The following is a 26,314-nucleotide window of genomic DNA, read 5'->3' on the forward strand; positions in this document are numbered from 1 at the left end:
TTGGTACAGATATACTCACAATGCTGCTTATGGGGATCCATGATTTTGACCCAATTAACTATCATATCATTCAAAGTCAGGATGGTGAGTGGTTTAGAGATGGACTTGCGGGTGGTGGTGTTCCCATCTATCTGCTGTTCATGTCTTTCCAGATGGTAGTGGGCATGGGTTCAGAAGGCATTGTTGAAGGACCTTTGGTGAATTTTGCAGGTGGCTTGCACTGCTGCTACTGAGCATCAGTGACGGAGGGAGTGGATGTTTGTGGATGTGGTGTCAATCAAGTGGCCTGCTTGGTCCAGGACAGTATCGTGTTTTTTGAGTGTTGTTGGTGCTACACCCATCCTGGCAATTGGGGAGTAGTCCACCATACACCTGACCTGTGCCTTGCAGATGATTACAGGCTTTAGGGAGTCAGAAGGTGAGTTGGAGTCACCGGTCCACTGCCTTAACCAGAACTTCCACAGTAACATGGAAAAGTCTGGAGGCCCACTTCCAAGCTATTTCTGTGTTCACCAGCATTCTCTCCGGTGTGCAGTCAGAGTGCACTTCCTGTTTACAGCAAAAAAATGCTCAATTTCCCAACACTCCAATTAAGTCCAACTCTTTTTTTTTAACGTGTATTTTTTACCACAGTATCCGCTGTAACAACCAGCACCACTTCAACAACAAGAACCTGACTGGAAAGTTCTGATTACACCATCGATGCTAACAAGCTTTTTTTTTCAATACAAACACAGAATCTCACTTGTAAATTGACCAAGTGGAATTTGGAAAGTCACAATAAAAAAAAGACTTCTTTTTAAATTGCCAAAAAGAAAAATATATTTCGCTTTCTGTCACTTGATGGCACAAAATTAGAAGAAGAATTTGTATAATGACTTAATCTTAGTTGCTTCAAGGTAAGCACAAAAATGGAAAGAGAAGGAGTCATGGAGAGGTGACAAAACTTACCATCAAAGAAAAGGATTTGAGGGACATTTTCAAAACCTGAAGGAGATATAATGCAGTTCCAGACTGCAGGAACATGACAGGAAATATTCTACCACATATAGTGGGCTGAATGAACAAAGGTTGCATTGGAGAAATCCTTTTGGTTCATGATCCCTTGCAATGATACAAATTGCTCGTTTAGAACACATTAAAGTTTGCCAAGTACCTGACCCTTGAAAATGGATCAGAGCTGAAAAGACTAAATCTGTCCATTGTAAGCAGATTTGGCAACTTCTCCACCTTTAAACTGCAGGTCTTTCAGGTACAATGTGACACACAACGGCTAGCTGTTGCGTGCACCTTTTGAAAATGTGTCCAGTCTTTCAGTCCCCTGACTTATCAAGAACCTATCCACCTCTACCTTAAAACTATTCAAAGACTCTGCTTCCACCACCTTTTTATAAACAAGAGTTCCAAAGTGTCCTGCGCTGTTTGACTCTCTGCAATTCTGCTGCCTGTTGCTATTCTGGTTACTGCTCCTGCCTGGCTCTGGTCCAACCTCTGCTGGTTCCTTCACTGTTACATCCAAGTGACCAGAAACACCAGGCTGACCTGCCCTATCATTATCAGTGTCAAAAGGTGTGGTGCCAGAAAAGCCTGAAAGCCCTCATATTCCTGATGGAGGGTTTATGCCTGAAATGTCGACTCTCCTGCTCCTCAGATGCTGCCTGACCAGCTGTGCTTTTCCAGTGCCACACTTTTTGACTCTGATCTCAGCATCTGCAGTCCTCACTTTCTCCCTGCCCTATCATTACGTATGCCTGAGGTGATGAGTGAACAAACTGCATGGAATGAACTGGTCAGAGCATTCTTTGACACCATATCTCTAGTCCTGAATATTCCTGCCCAACATTAAACCCTACACTTATCATCAGGTGCACAGTGGCCAAATGCATTCACTTATCAGTGAAACAGACGTAACCAGGATGGATGTTTCTCAAAACTAAAATAGCAGCTGTTTGAGACTATCCACAGTTTATGATGCAGTGTCAGTTGTCTTGCAGCAAACTAAATGCTCTTACTACTCTTTCACTGGCCCCTTACCTTTGGGAGCTGTCCTGATAAAGTCACAGACACTGTAAGCTGCCAGCACAGAAAACATGAAAACTACTTCAGTACAACTACTACAACTGTAATAAAAACAAAAAAAGTGCTAGAAAACACAGCGGGTCAGGCAGCACCCATGGGGAGAAGGCAGGCTAACGTTTCCAGTCTAGATGACTGTTCCTCAGACTTGCTGCTTGACCCACTGTGATTTCCAGCCTTTTTTGTTTTCAGTACAGATTTCAGCATCTACAGCAATTTGCTCCTGCAGCTGTAATAATGCTTCTCAAAAAATAATTGAAGCTATTGATCCTACGTGTCCCACAGTTAATTGAAATTGAGAGCCAACTGGTTAATTTTTGAAAACTCTGCAAATAGGAATAAAATGTTAAGTACGTTGAAAATTGCTGCCAATTACAAAAAAAGGTATATACCAGATGATGCCCTGAGGAGCGTGTACAAGACTGCACTTCAAACGTGTCCTTGTGAAGATTCCTTCCACTGTTTGATGCAGATATGGTTGGGAATCCTTGTGTGTCGAGCCCAGGCTCTGTTGTATGCAGACTTGCTGGAGCTATCTGAATGGAAAGAGAGGCTGTGTGTCTCTCAGGCTCTGTCCTATCGCCGAGTGGAAGTGAATGAAGTGAGGGTTTCACAGAGCTGTCAGGCTGTCTCACATTGTGGGTATTAGCAATGAGCTGATCCTCGGGCAAGGTTAGCTTGATGGCGGTGATTTTACGCTCTTGGAAGTTGCCCTGACTTTTCTGAAGGGAAGGGTCAGCAGTGCTACTATCGTCCACTTTGTGAGTTAAGTCCTGGGCAACAGCTGGCTGCTGTACAGGAGAGGAAGTTGCGCTGGAGTGTCGAAACAATTGCAATGAACTGTGTGAGTACTCTTCCTTATTAGTCAAGCGGGTAATACTGGAAGTTATTGGCAAGCTGGATTCTGGGAGTGATGGCCAACTGCCATGTATAAGGCCTTGGGTTGAGCTAAGTGTTACATGGTGGCTGTCAGGATCCATTAGTGGACCCCAATGAAAGCTTTCCTTTCTCGGTGGTGGTGAAGGAACCTGTCAGAGATGACCACACAGCAGGAAAGACACAAACCATTCAGGGAGGAAGAAAAATAAAAATGGAAAACATCAGCATGGAGAATTCATTTCAATTACAACACTGAGCATTACCTAGCTAATATATTGAATCTGATCTATTAGTATATATATTAACTTACTTTTTTGAGTGTCAATACTGAACCTGAGCAATCTGCAAAGGTCTCCCACTTAATTAGACTTCGCAGCATGTACAGACTTTCCCAGATAGTTTGTGTCTTAAATCAAACTAAAGGACCATCAGCAGAAATTGCTATCCACCCACTCATTAATTGTCGACAGAACAGAGTTTAAAATCAGGAATTTGGAGTGTTTCCTTCACTCATTAGCCTACGGTAATTGAGCCTTATATAGTATCTAAACAATTATTGTTGTCCATTAACACAACACAGCCACAAAGCAGGGAATAGGCATGTTGACATTTCTGTGTCAGGAACTCTTCAGGTACATAAATAGGTACCTTCAAATTGACAACTGCATCTGGATTCCTCCCCAACGGTAAAAAAAAGCTGGTAAGATTAGAAGGTTCTGTCAGGACCAATGGCATGTTAAAGTGAGCACCTGAGCAGGTTAACAAGACATTGGACTAATGGAGATGTGAAGCTGATGATTTATAAAATGCTCCTAATTGACTTCATTCGCTGGAAGACACAGCTCTGACTCATATGAAACTGAGTGGCATGTAGGGAACCCCTTATTATTAATAAATCTGAAATGCAAAAAGACAAGTTAATTTAATGTCTCTCATGCTGCAAAACAAAACAATAAAGTTATATTAAAACAATACAGCAATTAAAAATTCAAGATGTTATGCTCAGAAATAAGTGTAAGCCTCTGTGATTTTAAGCCTTTGATTTTCAGAAACAAATATCAACCTAATATGATGACAAACAAGGTTTATAATCTTGATGGTGCACATCACATTAATTCTGATTACCATTTGTACATTTTAATAGATAGTACAATATTTGTTGAGTAAATTCATTAACAAGCAAGATTAAATTTGCAACAAAGCAATTAGCATTTTACAATGTTTTCTTGTAATGAGATATTACTATGCCTGCACTTCTGTCAGAATGACACATTTCCAAGCTTCAGACAGTGCCTGGAAAAGAACAAGTGTGAATCTGACAATCATACCATCACATTTTTATTCGAACTATTTGACAATGGGCAGAAGGTTGGCAAGCAATATGTTTTAATGAGTCAAAAAGCAGCCTTTCTTTCTGGAACATGAACAAACACATCTCTAGCTGTAAGCACACTGTTACATTCAGAAAGATGGCTTCCATTCACCTGCTGTGGAGGGGTTTTTCTTTCTGGAAATGAAAGATTCGGTCTGACACTCCGGAATCCTTTGGCTGCCAGTGACGAGCTGTGCGTTTCTCCATTTAGTGTGCCTTTGAAGCTGTCATTAATGTTAAATGATGTCCAAACATCTGCAGAAGACAATTAAAGAACCCCTTCAGACAGATTAAAATGACAAATGGTTCACCAGTTTGACAGTGTGGCAATCATAAGGTGGGGACTCTATAGTACCCAACATTGGCAGCTAGTGTAAACCAGAACATGAAGGAATCGGAATCATCCCATTCTCACTGAACAAGATGGAGGAGAATAGGGACAGAGGCAAGGGAAAGCTGACTCATACCACAAGTACAAAGCTGCACCTGGTACATGGAATCCAAACAAAATGGAAAAAGAATTATAAGCTGAGGAGCAACCTTCAGTCATTTGTTCTATCATGGCTTGCACTTGGGAAGACTGAGGACACAGCAGCTTAAAGATAAACAACACATTGATCTTCTCTCACAATCCAAGAAGTGGAATCAGTTTATTCCAGTATGGCTTTGAACAGCAAGATAAAATTTCAACTTGTAACCTGCTTTGAGTGGATCTTATCATTGGGCTCCTTTAATGTCATTTTATGACTTTATCAGTAAAACTGGCAAAATAGTTTTTTTAACAAATGTCCTATCTCTGGAAATAGAAAGTGAACAGATTAATGAGGGAAATGCCGTGTCAAACAGAAAAGCTTCTGCAGATGCTTGCTGCTACATTATGTTTCTATGAAGTAAACAGAAAGACTCAAAATGAACTGCAGTCCCATTTCCTTTTTACCCAGAGCAAGTAACGATCTTTACCTGAATCTGGTGTCTGTGCTTCAGGACCTTTAAAAAAGATAAATAGCATAATAAGCAAGCTGTCAGCAAGACATTACATGAAGATATAATCTGGATAACTCACAGACAAAAAGAAGTTCACAGAAATATAATTATTTAACATATTCACAAATCTATGAGGATATAAAGAAATTAGTCACAGGTCTTAACTTGTTTTGACCTGGACGTGGCCAATTTCTTCAATGTTATTGGAGCTGCACCCATCTAGGCTAGTGGGGTGTACACCAACAGACTCCTGACATGTGCCTTGTAAATGGTGGGCAAGCACTGGGGAGACAGAAGGTCAGTTACTCACTGAAGGATTCCTAGCTTCTGACCTGCTTTTATGGTCTGCATTTATATGACTGATCCAGTTCACTTTCTGGTCAATGTAAGGATGTTTGTAGTGGAGGACTTTGTAGTGGATGGTAATGGCATCAAAAGTTAAGAGGTGTTGGTTAGATTTTCTGTCATTGGAGATGACCACTAATTGATACGTGTGTGGCAAGAATGTTACTTGTCACCTATAAACCTAAACCTGGATGTTGTCCAGGTCATGCACACACTCTGCTTTTGGTGTCTGATGTGTGGCAGATGGTGCAATCATCAGCGAACATCCCCACCTCTAACCACAGATGGAGGGAAGACCATTGATGAAGCAACTGAAGATGTCTGGGCTTTGGACAGTCTCCTGAGGATTTCTTGCCCTGATGTCCTGAGGCTGACATGATTTGTTTTCAACAATCCTCAATTGAAAGGAAATGTTTTCTAAAGTCAAAAAGAAACAAAGGGGTAGAGGTGCAGGATAGTAAAAAGGTAAATGAATATTGAAGTGCAGCAGGTTTGGTAGAATATACACAAAAGAGTGCTGGGGGAATTGCAATCAGAGGAAGTAGTAATGGCAAAAAGGTAAAACTTAAGTTCTTGAGTTGAATGAATGCCCGCATTTAAAACAAGATAGATGAGTTGATGGCACAAATATAAATAAATGAATATGACTTGATAACTATTACAGCTGTCCATTATCGCCCCATTCCTGATGAATGGCTTTTGCCTAAAACCTTGATTTTCCTGCTCCTCGGATGCTGCCTGACCTGCTTTTCCAGCACCACTCTGATCTAAACTCTGGTTTCCAGCATCCGCAGTCCTCACTTTTGCCTAGCCATTCTCGAGACAAAGGTGCAGGGTGACCAAGCCTCAGAACTGAATATTCAAGGGCATTCAATATTCCAAGTGAATAGGCAAAAAGGAAAGGGAGCTGGGTAGCATTCTTAGTAAAGGATGAGCAGTGTCATGAGGAGTAGTGATCTTTGTGCAAAAGATTATGACATCAAATCCATCTGGGGTGGGGAGAAGCTAATGAATAGCAAGAGAAAAAAAATCACAGGTGAGAGTGCGCTCTGTAGGCCCCCACAGAGGTGCCTTCCTGTAGGACAAAGTATAAACTTGGAAAGAACGGAGGTGTGTAAGAAGGACATACAATTATAACAAACGTCTTTAATCTACAAATTGACCGGAAAAAGCAGGTGGGCAAAGATAACTTGGAAGACAAATTAGTAGAGTGCATGCAGAGTTGTTTCTTCGAGAAATACATTTCAAAGTCTACCCAGGAATAGGTCAATTTAGATACAGTAATGTGTAATACAGTAAAATTAACAAGAGATTTCATAGTTAAGGATCCTCTAGGAATTAATTATCACAACATGATGGGAATTTCCACATTGCTGGGTAGATGTCAGTGTTGTTGTACTGGAATGGTTTGGCCAGGGATATAGCAAGCTCTGGAGCGGATGTCTTCAAAACTATTGCTGGAATGTTGTCAGGGTCAATAGACGTGCAGAATCCAGTGACTCCAGCCATTTCTTGCTATCACATGGAGTGAATCAAATTGGCTGAAGATTGGCATCTATCATACTGGTGGCCACTGGAGTGGGCTAAGATGGATTTTCAGCACTTCTGGCTGAAAATGGATACAAAGCCTTGTTTTTTGCACAGATGCGATGGGGTTATTTGTGGAATGTCTTGCTCCTCCTGTTAGGTGTGCAGTTGTCCTTCACTGACTGGATGTGGCAGGGCTGCAGAAGTTGAATCTGGTCTGTTGGTTGTGGCATTGCTTAGCTCAATCTATTGCATGCTGCTTCTGCTATTTAACATGCAAACTGCCCTGCTTTGTAGCTTCACTAAGTTGAATTTTCACTTTCTGGCATTGCTCCTGGCATGGTCTCCTGAACTCTTCCTTGAACCAGGCTTGATGGGAATAGTACAGTTCTGCTGCTGAATGCCCCTTTGCCTCATGGATGTCCATGAGTTTTAAGTTGTTAGATCTGTGTGAAGTCTATTTCATTTGGCACAGTGATAGTACCATGTAACACAGTGGAGGGTATGTTTGTCTCCACCATGATTGTGTAACGGTCACTGCTGTGAAAACTGTGATGGACATATCTGTGACAAGTAGACTGGTGAAGACAAGATCAGGTGTGTTTTTTCTACTTGTTAGTTTTCTCACCACTCAGATGCATGTCCAACAGCTATGTCATTTAGGATTCAATCAGCCCCATCAGTAAGAGGGTTGCAGATCCAATCTTGGTGATGGACATTGGAGTTCCCTATACAGTGTACATTCCATGCCTTTGCCACCGCCACCGCCACCCGCCCCCCCCCCCACCCCCCGCTGTGCTTTCCACAACTGCTGTTCTTCACATAAGGGGTATTGATTCATTGGCCAAGGTCGAGATGGAGGGGCAGTAGATGGCAATCAGCAGGAGATTTCCTTGCAAAATGCCTCAGTCTGGCTCAAAAATAAAAGTTGCTGAAGGAACACAGCAGGTCTGGCAGCATCAGTGGAGAACTGTTCTGAGGAAAGGCCACTGGGCTTGAAATGTTAACTCTGCTTATTTTCTCCACAGACTCTGTCAGACCTACAGAGTTTCTCCAGCAATTTCTGATTTTGTTTTAGATTTCCAGCATCTTCAGTTCTTTGATTTACCTCAGTCTGGCTGTTGGAGTTGGATTTGCCAAAACAGCAGTAAGTTCTTAAGAGATGGCAGGAAAGCCGTCCTTGAGGTTTCCATCCAGATTGATGGATTTAATCCGGGTTCTAGTTGGAAGGGGAGGGATCTCTCTACCTCCTGCTTGATTAAATGACCTACCACCAGCAATGATATGGAGATGCTGGTTTTGGACTGGGGTGTATAAAGTTAAAAGTCGCACAACACCAGGTTATAGTCCAACAGGTTTAATTGGAAGCACTAGCTTTCGGAGCACAGCTCCTTCATCAACCACCTGATGAAGAAGCAGCACTCCGAAGGCTAGTGCTTCCAATTAAACTTGTTGGACTATAACCTTGTGTTGTGCGACTTTTAACTTTGTACCGCCAGCAAACTCACTAGAAGAGTGACAGAAGATTTTGTCCAAATCCAGGAATTCAAACAGATCACAAGTCCAAAGCATCACTATTTTCAGTATAAAACATTTTGAACATAGCTTTTTTTGTCCAGAGAAACATTATTGCATTAAAGATTGTATTTCACATCGATGTCAAAAACACTCAAAGTACAAAGCTTTTCGAAGCAAATTAAATTTTCTACATTGTGTAATGGACAGTGATTTATTTAACAAAACATTTCATTATAGTTCAGTGCAACCATCCCCTGAGGATGACTATAAAATAGTTATTGTTTTAGTTAATAATTTTTTAAAAAATGAATGAGGCCTTAAAGAATGACATTAGCAAATCAAAACTACAAGTCACTATAGACCCTTATAGAAAACAATTAGCTAATAAAATATTTATTGCTATTGACAATTCATACCCACATCACTTACATCAACTACATTCTCAATCCAAAACCAGAATCAAGTAATTAATCTGTCCAAAGCCCACAGAACACTTGGACCTTCAGAAGTTTGTAACCAAATAAATTTTTATGGTGGAATTAAGAAGTACCAGCAGTTGAATCACAAAGTCAATGATGTCTTAAAGTGAAATTCAAATGAGGTTTTCTGGGGAAAAGTGATACCGATGTGCAGAAGTAAATAAAATAGTACTTTGGAACACAGTTTCAGAAATCCATTTCCATATTTATTTCCCACCATTGTGGTTAAGCGTTAAGTCAGCGACTAAACAACATTTGAGAGATCAAGGAAGTGAACAATATCAGGGTTTTACTGATTTTGCTTTTGAATTCATTTTTTAGAGATGTATAGAAAGATCTATTCCTGTGCTCTTCCTTCTAGAGCTTTTCCTTGTCGCTGAGCCCTTTGCAGCCCAGTCAGAGTAGGTGAATAGCTAAACGTTTCAGACTTCTGTGGAATGGAGCCAAAACCATGCCCAACCAAGTCATTATTTGCCTGTAATTTGTACTGGCTGGCACATTGGTAGATTTTAGGGACCAGACACAGTGGTAGCAGGGAAAATGGCACCAATTGTTTGATACTTTGCATTAATCACATTCTCTGATATTAGTTAGAAGTAATGAGTCCATTAATACCAAATCAAAGCAATGATAGCCCAGCAGGATAATTTGCAAATCTAATATATTGGAGTGGACACTTCAGCATAAAAGCCCCATTACATTTTCTTTTATTTGCTTATTTTATTGTTACCTTTCAAAATACTTTTATAATCCAATTTTCTCCCTGCCTTGCATGCTGAGCAAGCAGATGTTTTGGCAGGAATACAGTTTCAAAGCAGCAGATATCCTCCTGGACATTTCACAAATGACAATCTTTCAAATGCAAGCTTCCATTAACACAGGTCATCGCAGTTGTGTCTGATCACCTTAATGCCATATGTGCATTCCACAACATGACTCTTGGTGTAGTGGAGCGTTGGAGGCTGAGGGGTGACCTTATAGAGGTTTACAAAATTATGACGGGCATGGATGGGGTAAATAGGCAAAGTCTTTTCCCTGGGATCAGGGAGTCCAGAACTAGAGGGCATAGGTTTAGGGTGAGAGGGGAAAGATATAAAAGAGACCTCAGGGTCAACTTTTTCACACAGAGGGTGGTACGTGTATGGAATGAGCTGCCAGAGGATGTGAGGGAGGCTGGTACAATTGCAACATTTAAGAGGCATTTGGACGAGGATATGAATAGGAAAAGTTTGGAGGGATATGGGCCAGGTGCTGGCAGGTGGGACTAGATTGGGTTGGGATATCTGGTTGGCATGGACGGGTTGGACCGAAGAGTTGTACAGCATGGAAACAGACCCTATGAAGGCCTGAATTGAGTGCTGTCAGCAATTGATCCAGCCTAACTTATATCAATTAATTCCAGACAGACAATAGATGAAATCAAGGTCTTTGAGCAAGTTTCCACAAACAATCAGTGAGCTTGATGATCAGTTAATCAATTTTAGCGATGATGGCTTGAAGGGAAACATGGGCCAGGAGACTAGGAGAATTCCACTAGTCTTCACTAAATGGGGACCTTTTGAATCTGAGACTCTCACAGGCTCTCAATTAAACATTTCCTCAGAAGAAAACTCCTGGGATGGTTTGACATCCTAAAATGGAAACAGTCCACAGGCACACATTAACATCTTTCACTATTTAACATATAGAAACATAGAAAATAGGAGCAGGGGTAGGCTATTCGTGCTTTTGAGCCTGCTCCAGCATTCAACAAGATCAAGGTTGGTTATCCAATTCAACATCATATTCCCACTTCCTCCCCATACCCTTTGATTTCTTTAGCCCTAAGAACTATATCCAATTCCATCTTGAAAACATTCAGTGTTTTAGCCCTAACTTCTATCTGGGACGAGAAATTCCCTGGCTCACCACTTTCAGGTGAAGAAATTTCATTTCACTTTAGTCCTAAATGGTCTACCCAGTATCCCTGGTTCTGGACTCCCTGGTCATCAGGAACATCCTTCCTGCGTTTACCCTGTGTTGTCCTGTTAGAATTTTATGGTTTCTATGAGATTACCCCATATTTTTCGAGACTCCAATAAATAAGGTCCCAACAAATGCAGTCTGCCTTCATATACACTTGTACAATATTTCTTGTGATGGGCTAGAACTCTCCAGAAAATATTCTCGAAATACTTGTGCCACTGTGGGTACATGTAATTATTTTTCACAAATGTAGCAATAATCGCTGTTCGAGTGAATAATAAGAGATGGCATGTCAACCTGGTCATACCAAAGTTAGCTGAGCTCAGACAGAACAGCATTCAGGAGGATAGAATGGATCCCGGAACTACAGGCTGGGGCAGAAACTACACAGCCCGGAGATAGACCATGGTCAAGGCTGCTGCTGCAAAGTACATGTTTGTGGATATTGGACGTGAAAGAACAGGGCTTTTCAATGTTCGGCACTCACTGTCGGAACTCACATGTAAAGTGATTCCTTCAGGAAAAGTGTTTCAATGGTGCCAGCTCCTTCAGAATTGCTGGGAATAGGAGGAGCTTTTCAAAGGAAATATTTAACTTGGTGCCATTGTTGGCTTCTGAACATTGAAAACAGCATGAAGCAGGAGACCCATGCTGCACTCCAAGATTTGTGAAATACCTTCCATGAGTTTACTCAGGTTAGAGTTGCCAGGAATTAGAGAGTTCAGCACTCAAACTGCATTCACTGCTGGACAATTTAATTGAGTTCAACTACTTGGCTGTATTGCTAATGGGGAGAAATAAATGGGGTGGAAAATATGTCTGAGAAGCGCAGTTACTTGGATCAATTCTTCTTTGTCATTTCTGTGACATTTTCAAAGAAAATGCTGACCAAGCAGATGGAAGAAAGTGAAAGAGAAATAAAATTCTGGAAGTCTATAAAAACCTCCAAATATTGAAAGGTAAAGGAAAGATTCCCCCAATTATAGGGAAAAGACATCATGTGGTCATATGGGAATGTAACCAAAGCTTAATCATGAAATTTACTGTCATGAAATTGTGCTATCATACATTTAAAAGATTCACACAGGAGCTCAGCTAACAGTGCAGCGGTCTCAGTAACGAGGGTCAGTATCTTTGGCAGCTACCCACTTTGTAATTGCGGTATGTGGAGGGAGGCGCAAGAAATAACTCATTTGAAAATAATGTTGAAAACATTTCCTTGTCACAGTGTGGTAATCGATTTCCATCAATATTGTCAAACAAAGAGACGTCACACAAGGTGCACAGTTCCTTGAAGCTGGATTAGCAGGTAGGTAAGGTGGTGAAGAAGGCATTTGGTACACTCGCCCCCAATAGTCAGTGGATTAGCAGGTAGGTAAGGTGGTGAAGAAGGCATTTGGTACACTCAGCCCCAATAGTTGGGACATCATGTTGCGGTTGGACAAGACATTGGTGAGGCCACTTTTAGGACACTGCATTTAACTCGGGTCTCCCTGCGATAGGAAAGATGTTGTTAAACTTGAAAGGGTTCAGAAAAGAATTGCTGGAATTGGAGGATTTGAGCGAGGGAAAGGCTGAATAGGTTTGGCTTTTTTCCCCTGAAGGATCGGACGCTGAGGGATGAGGATTGGAGCTTTAGGGAGATGCTGAATAGTCTGAAGTTATTTTCCCTGGAGCATCAGAGACTGAGGGGTGACTTTATAAAATCATAAGGGGCATGGATAGGGTAAACACCCAAGGTCTTTTTTCCCAGGGGAGTCCAAAACTAGAGGGTATAGGCTAGAGGGGGCAACATTTTCATGCAGAGGGTGTATGGAATGACTGCCAGAGGAAGTGATGGAGGTGAGTACAATTACATCATTTAAAAGGCAGATTTCCCTGTATCCCATGCCTCCTTATTTTTTGAACGAGCCATCAATGTGTTTTGTCACATCCTCAAAGAATTCAATAAATGAATAGGAAGAGTTTAGAGAGTTATGTCCCAAATATTGGCAAATGAGACTGGATCAGTTTAGGGTATCTGATTGGCATGAACGAGTTGGACCGAAGGGTCTGTTTCCGTGCGGTATATCTCTGTGACTCTATTAGCCAAAACTCCCTACTAATTGCCAGCACAGCAAGGCTATAACAGAATGGTTCAAGACAGCCTCTTGAACCTATAATTTATTCAGGTATATAAAATGAAACGTATCAGAACTGACAAAACTTGCTAGATGGATGGATAACTGATGTGTTGCAGAACAAATAGAAAGTATGTTTCGGTGAACCAAGCCAGTACATGAGAGACTGACTACTGCAGTATGGGAAGGGACGACCAGGGTAACTAATGCTAAGCCTGTCGGAATTTTGCAGTATAAGCATGTAAAGTGAACAAGTGATTATTCAAACCCACACATCTAAGACTTCTTCCAAGCAGTCAATTGATTTTTTTTGGTGTAAACCTGTTGGACAGGGGTTTTGTGTTGAATCTCCATTGGCGTCATTCTGAAGTCCTGTTACACTAAACTGACCCAGCATGAAACCTGATGGGCTGAATGGCTTCAGTCTACAGAGCAAACTGAGTTATCCGGACATCAATTATCTGAATTTTGGATTATCCAAGTAAGATCAAGGTCCCGATGCTTGGGTAAACGGTGTTATCCGAACACGATATTCCTCGTCCGTGGAGTTGGGATAATCGAGGTTGCCCTTCATATTGTAATGACTGTCACAAATGACATTAGAAGGCTGGAGGCATCAAGCTCATTCACCAGCCACCATAGAATCAGGGGATCTTTGGCAGCATGTGGAGAGTTAACATTTTGTGTCCATTGTAATCTTTCACTTGAACTAGAAAATCTTCAATCTTAAAAACAGTTTTAAGCCAACACAGAGGCAGGTAATGTGGGAAACAAAGAAAAGAGAGAAGGCCTGTGATAACATGCAAAGGAGAGGAAGTTAAATACCAAAAGGGATGATGGTAGAAAGGAAATTAATAATGTCAGCAAATTCAGAAGCTGAAGGTATGAAATACCGCGTACTGTATGGGTTTTTATAATGCTAGGCAAAAGTGAGGACAGAAGATGCTGAAGATCAGAGTCGAGATTAGAGTGGTGCTGGAAAAGCACAGCAGGTCAGGCAGCATCCAAGGAGACCTTTTGTGGTTCAATGGAGTCTTAATTATCCTGCATTCCCATTACTCCTAATCCTTACACCTATCTCTTTGGCCATCTGTTTTTCTCCAGGGATGCTCCTTGCCATGCTGTGTGTCACTTGTAGCTTCTGTTTTGATTTCAGATTTCCAGAACCTGCACTTTTGTACTTGACTTTAAATACTGTGAGGGAAGTTGTACGTATGATGCTCGTTCCAGAGATTTCTCTGACTAGTTTTAGAAACAAAACAAAGGCTCAGAGACACTTGTCATTTCCAAACAAAGCCCAGATTATTGAATTCTCTGTGAAGATAGTTATTTGTAAACACCTGAAAGTGAAGAAGAATTTCTGCTGCCAAGATGTCCAATGTGTAGGAAGGAATTGAACGGCATGAAGCCTTTGCGATTCATCTTTGAAAAATCCCACACATTATTCCATTTCCAATGCAATTTAAACTGTTTCTCTGCAGAATATTGTTTCGGTTTCTTTGTGAATTTGCTGATGCTGTCCCTCCTGCATTTTCTTGCTGTGTAATCATTCTTCCATATAATCATGTAAAGCAGATTCATTAAGATTCATCTCGTTGCGTCATCTATTTATGAACCACAAAGATTTGCGAATGTAACCTGTGATGATATGTGCCTTTTAAGAGGGAGGTGTCTGTCATGTTTCTGTCAAAGAGGGATGTTGTCAAGTTGGTGCTGAGGTAATTGCTCCATGGAAAGCAGAGTAATTAGCTTTGGGTTTTATTTAAAAGGAGACAAATGAAGTATGAGTCTGGAGTCAGACCCAGGGTTTTGGGTTTTGTGCTCAGTTGTTGAAGTTCGGTTTTGAGATTGAAGCTGCTAGATACAGCTCTCTCTCTGTTGCTGCAAAAAAACCTGAGTTGTCTCTCTGCTGCGAGATTCATTCAGCTGGTGTTCCTTCTCCTGTACTGGAGGAGATAGCAAGTAAGAGAAACTGTTGTGTAGCATGTACCTTTACCAAGGGTATGATTATGGAATGCTGTTATATTGGAACAGTTGATAAGTAATAGTTAATTAATATTTTAGTTTGTTAAGTATTTTGATGGAGTCGAAGTTATACCAAATCTTTTTTTTTTGTTTGCATTTTAACTGGTATAAGAATTAAGTGTGTTTTGCTTAAAACCTAGTAATTTAACCAATTGCATCACACCTGGAACACAGTGCTTTACACATCCTTTAAATAAGATAAAGGTAGGGGTCTAAGCTATCTCCTTGATATGTTTTAAGAGGGTTTGGTCTGGTCCATAACAATTCTCAGGAAAACAGTACTTCTCGGTTACTACCATGTGTTTACTGTAGATAGAGTAGAACAGTTCACAGCCCCAACTTCATTCTTCAGTTTACTTTGCTTTCAGGTGGGTTTGACTAAAGTGATAGTTTAGATGTTTTAATACATTCTCTTCGTGGAAGAATGGCTATTCCTCACCATTTAAAATGTAACTCCTGGCTTAAGGTGGTGTTAGGTGAGATGGTGATTCCACTTCAAGTGTTCCACATTTTATTCCAACCAGGTGAGAGGGGGTGAACTCGTTCACTTCATCTCCGAATTCTGACAAGACTCATATTATAACCTGTTTCTTTCTCCATGTTGCTAGACCTGCTGAATTTGTCCAGCATTTGCTGTGTTTGTTTCTGATTTTCAGCATCCACGGTATTTTGCCATTTTTAATTTCTTGTTTGAAGGAGGCTTTACTTCTCTCTCTCTAATAACAAATGCAGTTAAGGGAGGCAATAGCCTAATGGTATTATCATTGGACTGTTAATCCAGGGACCCAAATATTGTTCTGGGGAGCTGTTTGAATCCTGCCAAGTTAGATGGTGGAATTTGAATTCAATATAAAGAAAATCTGGAATTAAGAGTCTAATGATGACCATGAATCCACTGTCAATTGTGGGCAAAACCCATCTGGTTCACTAATGTCCTTTAGAGAAGGAAGCTGCCATCCTTACCTGGTCTGGCCTACTTGTGACTCCTGACCCACAACAATGTGGTTGACTCTTAACTGCCCTCTGGGCAATAAATGCTGCCTAGTCAGCAATGCCCTCATTCTGTTAATGAATAAAGAAAGAAAGTCTTATATTCTCTGTTGGTCCCTAGCACATGAAGATGACTCTCTTCCACTCTCAGGCTGAGTCCGTAGGGGGTTGTACAGACCGATTGTAGCTTTCACAGACTCTGCCACACTTGGGCAGAAGGTGGTTGTGGGAAGGGGTGGGTGGGGCATTGGTGTAGCAGTGCACTCCTTTCGCTGTTTTCGCCTGGCTTTCGCTTTTTCTCTGCAGCAAATCTCGAGGTGTTTGACATCTTCCCAGACATTCCTCCTCCACCTTGGACGGTCCTGGATCAGTGATTCCCAGGTGTCTGTGGGAATGCCACACTTTGCCTTAAGGGCATCACTGAAGTGCTTCTTCTGTCCACCTGGGACTTGCTGTGATCAATAAGGAGTCAATTGGCAAGGTCGTACTGAGTCGAAGAAAGAGAAATATTTTAACCACTAAACCTGAGTAAAATAATAAAAACATGACGTCAAGTATACAGCCTTTGTACAGTCACTTGTACACACACCCATTGAAAAATAAAGGGGAATAGTATCCAATGTGAAGGAAGATAAAAGAATATACAATTTAGAGTTGTTTTGTTTGCCTTTGAGGCATAAGGTTTAAATCTATGATCAATGGTGATGAGCTGGTTTCTTGGATGCAGTCAGTCACAATGAATGTTCAGATTATTAAAAATTCTTGGTTCATTGATTTTATTCTTTTCTCTGTAAATGTTTCTGTGGAACAAGGTGCCATCCTCTTCAGTTAATAAAATTGGAAATACAGGTTCTTTCAATTATCTGCAAACATGCCTCAGAACGTCCCTTGAAATAGTGGTTCCTCTAGATTTCCAAAACATTCTTTGGCTAGGTCTGTCTGTGAAACCTTTGTGTCAATGTCCAGTACGTTGCATTTGTTAATATGTTCCCGACACTATGATATGTTTCATTGGGTGTAAATTTGGTTGGGGGTTAGTAGGTAGTTAGTGGTTAGCTGGCCCATAATGCAGACAAATCATTTTGAATTTTCAATGGCCTACATATATTACAGGCAGTGGAACATTGCAGTACACATTCCGGCATTACTTTCTTGTAAATCAAACTTTCATTAATAAGATAGCATGGTTCCAGTTCCATATTGAAACCCATATGTTTCCAAGGGTAAGCTACATCCTTGACACAAGTTATAATGTTCTGCTACTATCACATCCTCAATTCTCAAATTGTCAGCTACTTCCATTTCCAACTGTAAGTGACATTAATGACACTCTGTGAGAATTCCTGAAATGCAGATGTCTGTAAGTAAACATATTTCTGATCTCAGCACAGCGACAGAGAATTCCTGATCCAGTAGAACTGCACCATCGTGATCCAGACATAAAACCTTACCTAATTACTCTTGTTTTCATTGCTCAGCATGCTGTTTCTTTTGTGAAGCCTTTGCTCCCAATCCCTTGTATATTGTTAAAGCCTACATTTTGTTTAGAGTTATTAAGTGCCTCAGTAGATTCAGTTGCCCCATTGGTGTTTAATTAAAAAAAATTCTGCAACCATTTTTCTCTTTATAAACTTTTATTGCTCTTCTGATCCAAGCATGCAATAAATTGAAAAATAGTTGAGGGTGTCTTTGAATTTAGCTACACTTGTTAGCCACACTCAACCAAGTTGCCTAAGACAACAAAACAGCTCGCTACTCGAGCAGCGGATTTATCCTGCGAGTTTTGCATTAAGGTTCGATTGTAATTTGTTTTGATGTGAAGAAGCACTCAACTAAGTTCAATATTATCCACTACTGGGTCTGTTGATTCTGTTCAGAAGAACATTGGGTTGAATCAATTTCAGATTTGGAGGACATTTTCCTTATTTAAAATAAAGTATATGGCTGTAAAAAGGCAGAATGTCCATTTGTACATGTACATTTTTGTACCATGTCCAGATTGCTAAATCAGTCAAATGTATTCCTGATCACTACATTACATAATTATTGGTATCATCAACCACCCTTGAAACACCAACATTTTTATAATTACTATACTTAAGTGCATAAACAAGGTGATGAAAGCACACAGGAGAAAATTTTGAGTGTAAATCTTGTGCAAGGTTTACCAATGTACCCGTGGGACAGGCAGTGACCAGTTTGCACAAGTCTTCTGCTCACTGCTGATTTTATTGGGCCCAGTAGGTGGTGGTGTGGGCCTGAAAATCTTGGAATATGTTCAAAGTGCTGTCCACATAAACATCTCCAGAGATCAAGATCATGCAACAGAGGGCCTGGCTGGAGAGACTGGATGGGTTAGGATTATATTCACTGGAGTTTTGAAGAATTAGGGTGGGGGGTTTCAGAAAGCTATAAAATTCAAACAAAACTAGAGACAGGAAACACAGGAAGAATGTTCCCAATGACCAGTGAGTCAAAGGATGAAGAGTAGATCAGTGAAGATGGAGATGAGGAAGAATTTCTTTACCCAGAGAGTGGTGAGCTTGAGGAATTCTCTGTCACAGGAAACTGTTGAGGCCAAAACATTGTATGCTTTCGAGAAGAAGATTGATATGGTTCTTAGGGCTAAAGGAATCAATGTGTATGGGAAGAAAGGAGAAATAAGGTATTGAGCTGGATGGTCAGCTATGATCATTCTGAATAGTGATGCAAAAGCTAAAAGCATATTCCTACTCCGATATTCTATGTTTCTATGACATTAACAGACTTCCTGAAAATGTTCCACTCACTCCACCTCCTTTTAGGCCCAAGTGCACCTAAGTTAGGGGAGGCCTAGACTCTATGATACTTTTTCCAAAAAATCCAACATGCATGAGGCAACAAAACAGATCGATCACCTACCAGAGATAGCCCTATTGGAAGTTATAGAGTCAGGCTGCTCTATGACAAAGGGAACTCTACTCGGGCAGATTCCGACAGCACATACTTACAAGTGCTAAAGTCCATCATAGTAAAACTACCATTGTCCAAGGGGATCTGCTCTCTCATTAGAGAGAAATGACTGATGGCTAGTCTAACCTGAGGGTCACCACACATACCTCAAGCAAGGGGCAAGATTGAGAAGGCAGGCTTGTTATGGTAACCTCAGCCAATAAGGGAACTGAACCCATGCTATTGGCATCAGTCTGCATTGCGAACCAACCATCCAGCCAACTGAGCTAACCAGCTGCTGACTCTAAAAGTGATCCCACGCCTGCAATTTGGAAAGGGGTTTATGGTAACCTCTATGCTCCAGCTACAATGCTCAGGGCTGCTCTTCTTTAGATGGAGTGAGCTGTCCAGAGAATAAATTTACCTCGTCAACTTAAAGGTTCACATTCTGACACTTTGCAAATCCAAAAAAGATTTAAATGAAATCACCCAACACTTTAAACGATAGAATTCTGGAGACGGGAAGAGACAGAGGAATAAATCCCACTTCTCATCTTTGCAGTTGACAACATTATAGGAACAGTCAAATATATCATATCTTTACAAACCAAGCAGGAGCACTCAAGCATTTTCGTTACAGTGTAAGTGTTAATGTTAATACCTGCAACCAGCAACAAGTTGGGTGAGCTTTGTACTCTCTTCACGGAGGCTAATTTAACGGATGTAGCAGCACGTTTGCGAGCATAGCCACCGCTGTCTGAAAATACAGAACCACACAGATGCAGAGGATGCATATCAGGCAAAGCAAATTGTGAGTAATCAGGCACAACATTTAGTGGTAGCATATCTCAACTCAACTCTCAACCAAACCAAGCATATTATTCACACATGCAAGGAAGCTGTCAGCTTTTAATACTGTCTTTTATTTTTAAGTACGCAAAAATAAACAGCAATGCATATCTCAGAGCAGCAGACTTTCTTCAATTCCCAATGTTAGACATGCCATCATTTTCAAACCAGCAGGTATGAGGAGAACCTGGGTGCATGCAAAGCATATGGGATGGCTGAGTGAAGGAAAGAAAGGGGAGCTAGGATAGATGCACGAGGTCAGTATTCCCCAAAAATGACCAGAACATGAGCCCTCAGGATGGATTGATGGCACGTTGCAGCAAACTGCTCAAATCCATGATCTGCTCGCAGCTGAGCTCCCCCGTGCTACTGTCACAGTGAGCTCCCAGCCTAGATTTTAAAGCCTCCTTAGGAGAGCTAAGGGGGAAATCATCAGAGAGCCTGTAGCTGCTGATAGAGTGACAATGCACATCGGCTACACGACCTGGCGAGGGATTAGAAAACTCAATCTGAGAAAATCATAGCACTATAACCAAGATATCTAGTTAGGAAATTCCAGATGTCAATTAATTAATACGCTCATTATGATGATCTTGGTAGAGACCGACAAAGCAGTTATTTCGTTTAGAATCTGAAAACCAAAGTATTTATCAAAGAATTAAGCCATGTCGTTCAGTGTTCAAATCAAAACATTTCTATGACATAAAAAGCAAAGAACATGCAAACCAAAAATATTAAGAAGTCACAATGTTAAAGATATTAAAAGCTCAATGAATCAGATGTTTATACTTTAAACCAAACTCCTATTCAAATGGCCTAGGAGAAGAAGAATGTAAATAATGATCTGAGATCAACAAGATAAACAAATGCAGGAAATTCCTCCCTGTCCCTATTACTGAATCATGAGAGTGTGACATTTTCTGAGTCATTTTGACTGTGGAACTCACTTTGCCCAGCAATTTGAGATAGAACTTGGGAAGTAGTGTGTGCTTGGAAGGAACAGGTTAATTTAGAACTATGATGATCTTGGTAGAGGCAAATTGATCATTTAGTTTAGAATCTGAAAACCAAAGTATTTATCAAAGAATTAAACCATGTAGTTCACTGTTCAAATCAGAAAATGGCTAGGTGGATGGATGAGTCAGGGGGAATGTAGGGAATAGGTCTGGGTGGGTTACTCTTCGGAAGGTCAGTGTGGGCCAAATTGGGCTGTTTCCACACTGTAAGGATTCTATGGTCCACATAACAGAATTTAGCAGACATTTGAATTTTAAGATTTTTAAGTGAAGTTCAACCACTATAAAAGTCACACAGCACTGCTGCCAATTACAATTCTAACAATTTGGTCCTTTCAGAACTGATATGGGGATACCATAGGCATCAATGATTGAAGTTCTGATTGCAAAAGCAAGTACACAATAGATCAGCAGAAATAAGTATACAGCTCCGTTAATGAAATTTGTGAGGTCGGGAGGAAAGCCTAGACATGTTTGAGTAGCCAAAAAAAACAATCAGGCCATAGCTTTAATTAAGTTCTTTGCTTTAATCACTTCAGATGCAGGCTGGAGAAAAGGGATATCACATCAGCAGGTTTAAGGAATTTGCTGCTTTCGATAGAGAAGATGCTGTTATATTTGATCCTGCAGACCAACAAGATCAAAAGATGCTCATCCCTAACCTACATTTGGAAACGTTCACGTTTTGTTTCAAAAGTACAGTCACAAAACATGGAAGTCACCCTCCCTATGCAAATTTACAGTCACATTGCAAACTCCTCAAATTGTTGAATATGCATAGTCTCCCAGTGGACCCTTGTTAGGTCCATCAACATTTATGCACTAATTCAAGTTACCTCTTCCCTTTCAGTTGACAGTAGCAACGAGGTAGGATTTGCATTCAATCCATCAAAAGTGAGTTTAGAAAAAAGCTTTAGTTAAAATAACAGCTGCAGAATGTATTTGTACAAATAGTTATTTCAATCATGAAATTTAGAATCAAATTATACAAATACCTGAGATAAAAAATATTAAAGATTTAGGGGAAATGGCATTACAATACATAGGTCTCATGTGGAGTTGGCACAATAGGGCCAAACAGCTCATTCTATGTTGATGTATTTTCTTTGTTCTTTCAATCGATGTGTGTGCTACTGGCAAAGCCAGTTTTTGTTGCACATCCCTCAAATTGCACATGAATTTGAGTGGCTTACTAAGCAATCAGAGAGGATCATCAAGATGCAACTACCTTGCTGTTGGTCTAGAGTCATGGACAGGGCTTCAAGTCGGGGTTGGGGGGTCGGTACATATACAAGGAAAATTGTGGGAAATATCAAAGGGGGATGAGGGCTCTGCAGAGTTCATTAAAATTTCTAGAACAAATAATAAGATGGGGTATGATAAGGCTCAGGAATTTAACTTCAGGCATAGCAGGTAAAAGGACAGTTATGAGAAGAGGGGTAATCAATACAGCACGGAGGGTGTTGTACTTAAATGCACACAGTATGCAAAACAAGGTAAATGAACTTGTAATGCAGATTGAAATTCGCAGGTACGATGTTGTGGGCATCACAGAGATATGGCTGCAAGGGGATCGGGGCGGAGAGTGGTGGTTAGCACTGCTGCCTCACAGCACTAGGAACCTGGGTTCGATTCCAACCTCGGTAACTGTTTGTGTGGAGTTTGCAACGTTATCCCCATGTTGAAGTGTGTTTCTGCCAGGTGCTCTGGTTTCCTCCCAAAAATATGTAGGTTACATGTAAGTTGTCCATTGTGTCCTGTGCAAGCTAGATGGATTAGCTATGGGAAATGTTGAGTTATGACAATAGGATGAGGGCTTGGTTTTGGTGAGATGCTAGGTAAAACTCAGATGCTGCCTGAACTGCTGTGGTCTTCCAGCACCACTAATCCAGAATCTGGTGGGATGCTGTTTGGAGGGTAGGTGCTGATTCGATGGGTTGAACAGCTTCTTTCCGCACTGTAGGGCTTTTAAATATTCGAGGATTCACAGCTTCTCAAAAGGATGGTCAGTGGGGTGGAGTTGCCTTGTAAGTAAGACATGAAATTAAATTGCATTCAAGCAGCAATATTGAGTCAGAAGGCATAGAATTGGTCGAGTTGAGGAACCGCAAAGGGAAAAAAGACCATGTTGGGAGTTATGTACAGGCTCCCTAGCAGTAGTCAGAATGTGGGGAAGAAAATAAATCAGGAGATGGAAAAAGCACTTAAGGAAGGTACTATTACAATAATCATGATGGACTTCAATATGAACGTGGATTGGGAAAATCAGCAAGAACAGGATTTTGTGGATCATCTATCAGACTTTCTTTGGAATGGTCTGTGGTAGAGCCCACCAAGAAACAGGCACTTCCGGATTTGGTGATTTGTAATGAGGCAGACCGGATTAGGGAAATTAAGGTAAAGGAATTGGATGAGGGAGACCAGAATATGATAGAATTCACCCTGCAGTTCAGGAGGAAAAGCAGTTGAGTAAAGATAACTGCAAAAACATGAGGGAAGAGATGGCCAGAGGTGACTGGAACAAGAACCTATCAGTGAAGATGGTGAAGCCGCAATGGCAGGTGTTTCTGGGGATAAGTTGGGAGGCACAGCAGATATTCATCCCAAGGAAGAAGAAACATACTAAGGGGAGGATGAGGCAACCATGGTTGTCAAGGGAAGTCAGGGACAACATAAAAGCAAAAGACAAACATACAATATGGTGATGATTAGTCAGAAGCCAGATGATTGGCCAGTCTTTAAAAACCAGCAGGGGATATCTGAAAAAGTAATAGGAGGGGAGAGGATGAAATATGAGGGTCAGCTAGCTAGCAACATAAAAGAAGATTGTAAGAATTTTAAATGCATTAAAGGTGAGAGAGACACAAGAGTTGACATTGGACCCCTGGAAAATGAAACTGGAGAAGTAGAAATGGGGAACAAGAAAGTGGTGTATTAACTGAATAGCTACTTTGCAATAGTTTTCAAAGTGAAAGATACAAGTAACATACCAGAACTTCAAGAAAAGCTGGGGCAGTGATGTAAGTAGTGGCCATCACTAAGGAGAAGGTGCTGGGGAAAGTGAAAGATATGAAGGCTGATAAATCAGCTGGCTGGATGGACTATACCCAGAATTCTGATGGAGATAGCGGAGACGATTGTAGAGGCACGGGTGGTGTTCTTTCAAGGAACACTGGAGTCAGGGATGGTCTCAGAGGATGGGAAAATAGCTAATGTAACACCCCTCTTTAAGAAGGGAGGTCGGCAGTAGTTGGAAAATTATAGGCCGGTCAGCTTATAGGCCATTATGAGGCAAAAGTGAGGACTGTGGATTCTGGAAATCAGAGTCTAGATTAGTTTGGTGGTGGACAAGCACAGCAGGTCAGGCAGCATCCGAGGAGCAGGAAAATCGACATTTTGGCAAAAGCCCTTTACCAGGAAGGGCTCATTCCTGATTAAGGGCTTTTGCCCGAAACATCGATTTTCCTGCTCCTCGGATGCTGCCTGACCTGCTGTGCTTTTCCAGCACCACTCTAATCTAGATCCTCATTATTAGGTATGAGACTGGAAGTGCATGGTAAAATAGGGCTGAGTCACCATGGCTTCGTCTAAGTGAGGCCTAACAAATTTGTTAGAATTTTTTGAGGCAGTAATGAGAAAGTTAGAGAAAGGAGAGCCAGTGGATATGATCTATTTGGATTTCCAAAAGGCCTTTGACAATGCCCCATGTGGAAGGGGAGTTGATAAGAATGATGGTATTAGAGACAAGGTACTGCCATGAATAGAGTATTAGCTGACTGGCAGAAGGCACAGAGTAGGGATAAAGGGATCTTTTTCAGGATGGCAGGTGGTGACTTGTGGAGTTCCACTGGGTTCATGTTGGGACAACAATTTACGTTATACATTAACAATCTGGACGAGGAACTGAGGACATTGTTGCTATGTTGGCAAATGACACAAAGACAGGTGGAGGGACAGGTAATGTTGAGTAAGTGAGGATGCTGCAGAAGGACCTGGACAGGGGAGAGTGGACAAAAAACTGGCAGATGGAACACAATGTTGGAAAGTGTGAGGTTATGCAGTTTGGTATGAAGAATAGAATCATAGTCTATTTTCTGGTAAGACTATATTAACTTGAGTTTATTTTCTAAATGGGGAATGGCTTCAAAATGTGAAGCACAAAGGGATGTAGGAGTCCTAGTTCACAATTCCCTTAAGGTTAATATTCAGGTTGAGTTGGCTGTTAGAAAGGCAAACGCAACATTAGCATTCATTTGAAGAGGACTAAAATACCAGAGCAGGGATATACTGCTAATGCTGTCCAAGGCTCTGGTCAGACTGCATTTGGAATATTGTAAACAGTTCTGAGCCCCATATCTAAGAAAGGATGAGCTGGCATTGGAGCAGGTCCAGATGAGGTTTACAAGAGTGAATCAAGGAATGAAGAGCTCATCGTATGAGAAGCAGTTGAGGACACTGAGTCTGTACTCGATGGAAGATAGAAGGTGACGGTGGATCTCATTGTTAAACTTCCTAAATTACTGAGAGGCCTGGATGGGGTGGATGAGGAGAAAATGTCAGGGAGAATAGAACCCAAGGGCAGAACCTCAGAGTGAAGGGACAACCCTTGAGAGCTGAAATAAAGAGGGATTTCTTCAGCTAGAGTGTGATTAATGTGTGGAACTCACTGCTGCAGAGGGCTGTGGAGGCCAAATCATTGAGTGTATTTAAGACAGAGATAGATTGGTTCTTGACTGGTAAAAGGATCAAGAGTTACAGGGAGAAAACAGGAGAATGTAGTTGCAAAACATATCAGCCATAATTAAATGGTGGAGCTGATTTGATTGTACGAATGGCTTAATTCTTCTCCTTTTGTCTTACAATAAACTATTAAAATTGCCAGGAAATCCAACTTTTTCTTGAGAATAGAGTCCTTGGTTAGTATCAGTACATGCATTGCATTTCTATACAAATGTTGTTTCAAATAACAATCATTTTTTCAGTGTAAGAACCAGCTGAACTTTTCTCAACTATTTCTTCAATTATCTATAATCCATTTTAATCTCAGTGAGCATCATGACTAAACCATTCATTTCATGTAGAGTACAGCATTAACAAGGTACAAGAGCACAAAAGCCTTTGGTAACATTTTGTGAAAGAAGCTCTTTGAAACAGTTGCAAATATTTTTATAGTTATGCTATATTAATCATCACAATTTATAAATTTTCCACTCACTGCTATTTCTTATTAATCATTAG

General features: G+C 40.9%; 1 protein-coding gene across 26 annotated transcripts in view; it reads right to left on the bottom strand.

Moving 5' to 3' along the window:
* Positions 1-26,314, bottom strand: part of sorbs2b (sorbin and SH3 domain containing 2b) — a 485,383-nt gene that overhangs the window by 154,972 nt on the left and 304,097 nt on the right. For 18 of the 26 annotated variants that reach the window (XM_072595463.1, XM_072595454.1, XM_072595483.1 and 15 more), the window contains 4 exons: positions 19,873-19,968; positions 5,288-5,314; positions 4,440-4,582; positions 2,469-3,104 (listed from right to left, as the gene is read on the bottom strand). In XM_072595463.1, coding sequence (XP_072451564.1) covers positions 2,469-3,104; positions 4,440-4,582; positions 5,288-5,314; positions 19,873-19,968 — 902 coding nt within the window. The remainder of the gene's footprint in view (positions 1-2,468; positions 3,105-4,439; positions 4,583-5,287; positions 5,315-19,872; positions 19,969-26,314) is intronic. The other 8 variants (XM_072595624.1, XM_072595597.1, XM_072595616.1 and 5 more) reach the window with 2 other exon arrangements.

The sequence above is a fragment of the Chiloscyllium punctatum genome, chromosome 2 (genome assembly GCF_047496795.1).
Source record: "Chiloscyllium punctatum isolate Juve2018m chromosome 2, sChiPun1.3, whole genome shotgun sequence".
NCBI classification, from domain to species: Eukaryota; Metazoa; Chordata; class Chondrichthyes; order Orectolobiformes; family Hemiscylliidae; genus Chiloscyllium; species Chiloscyllium punctatum.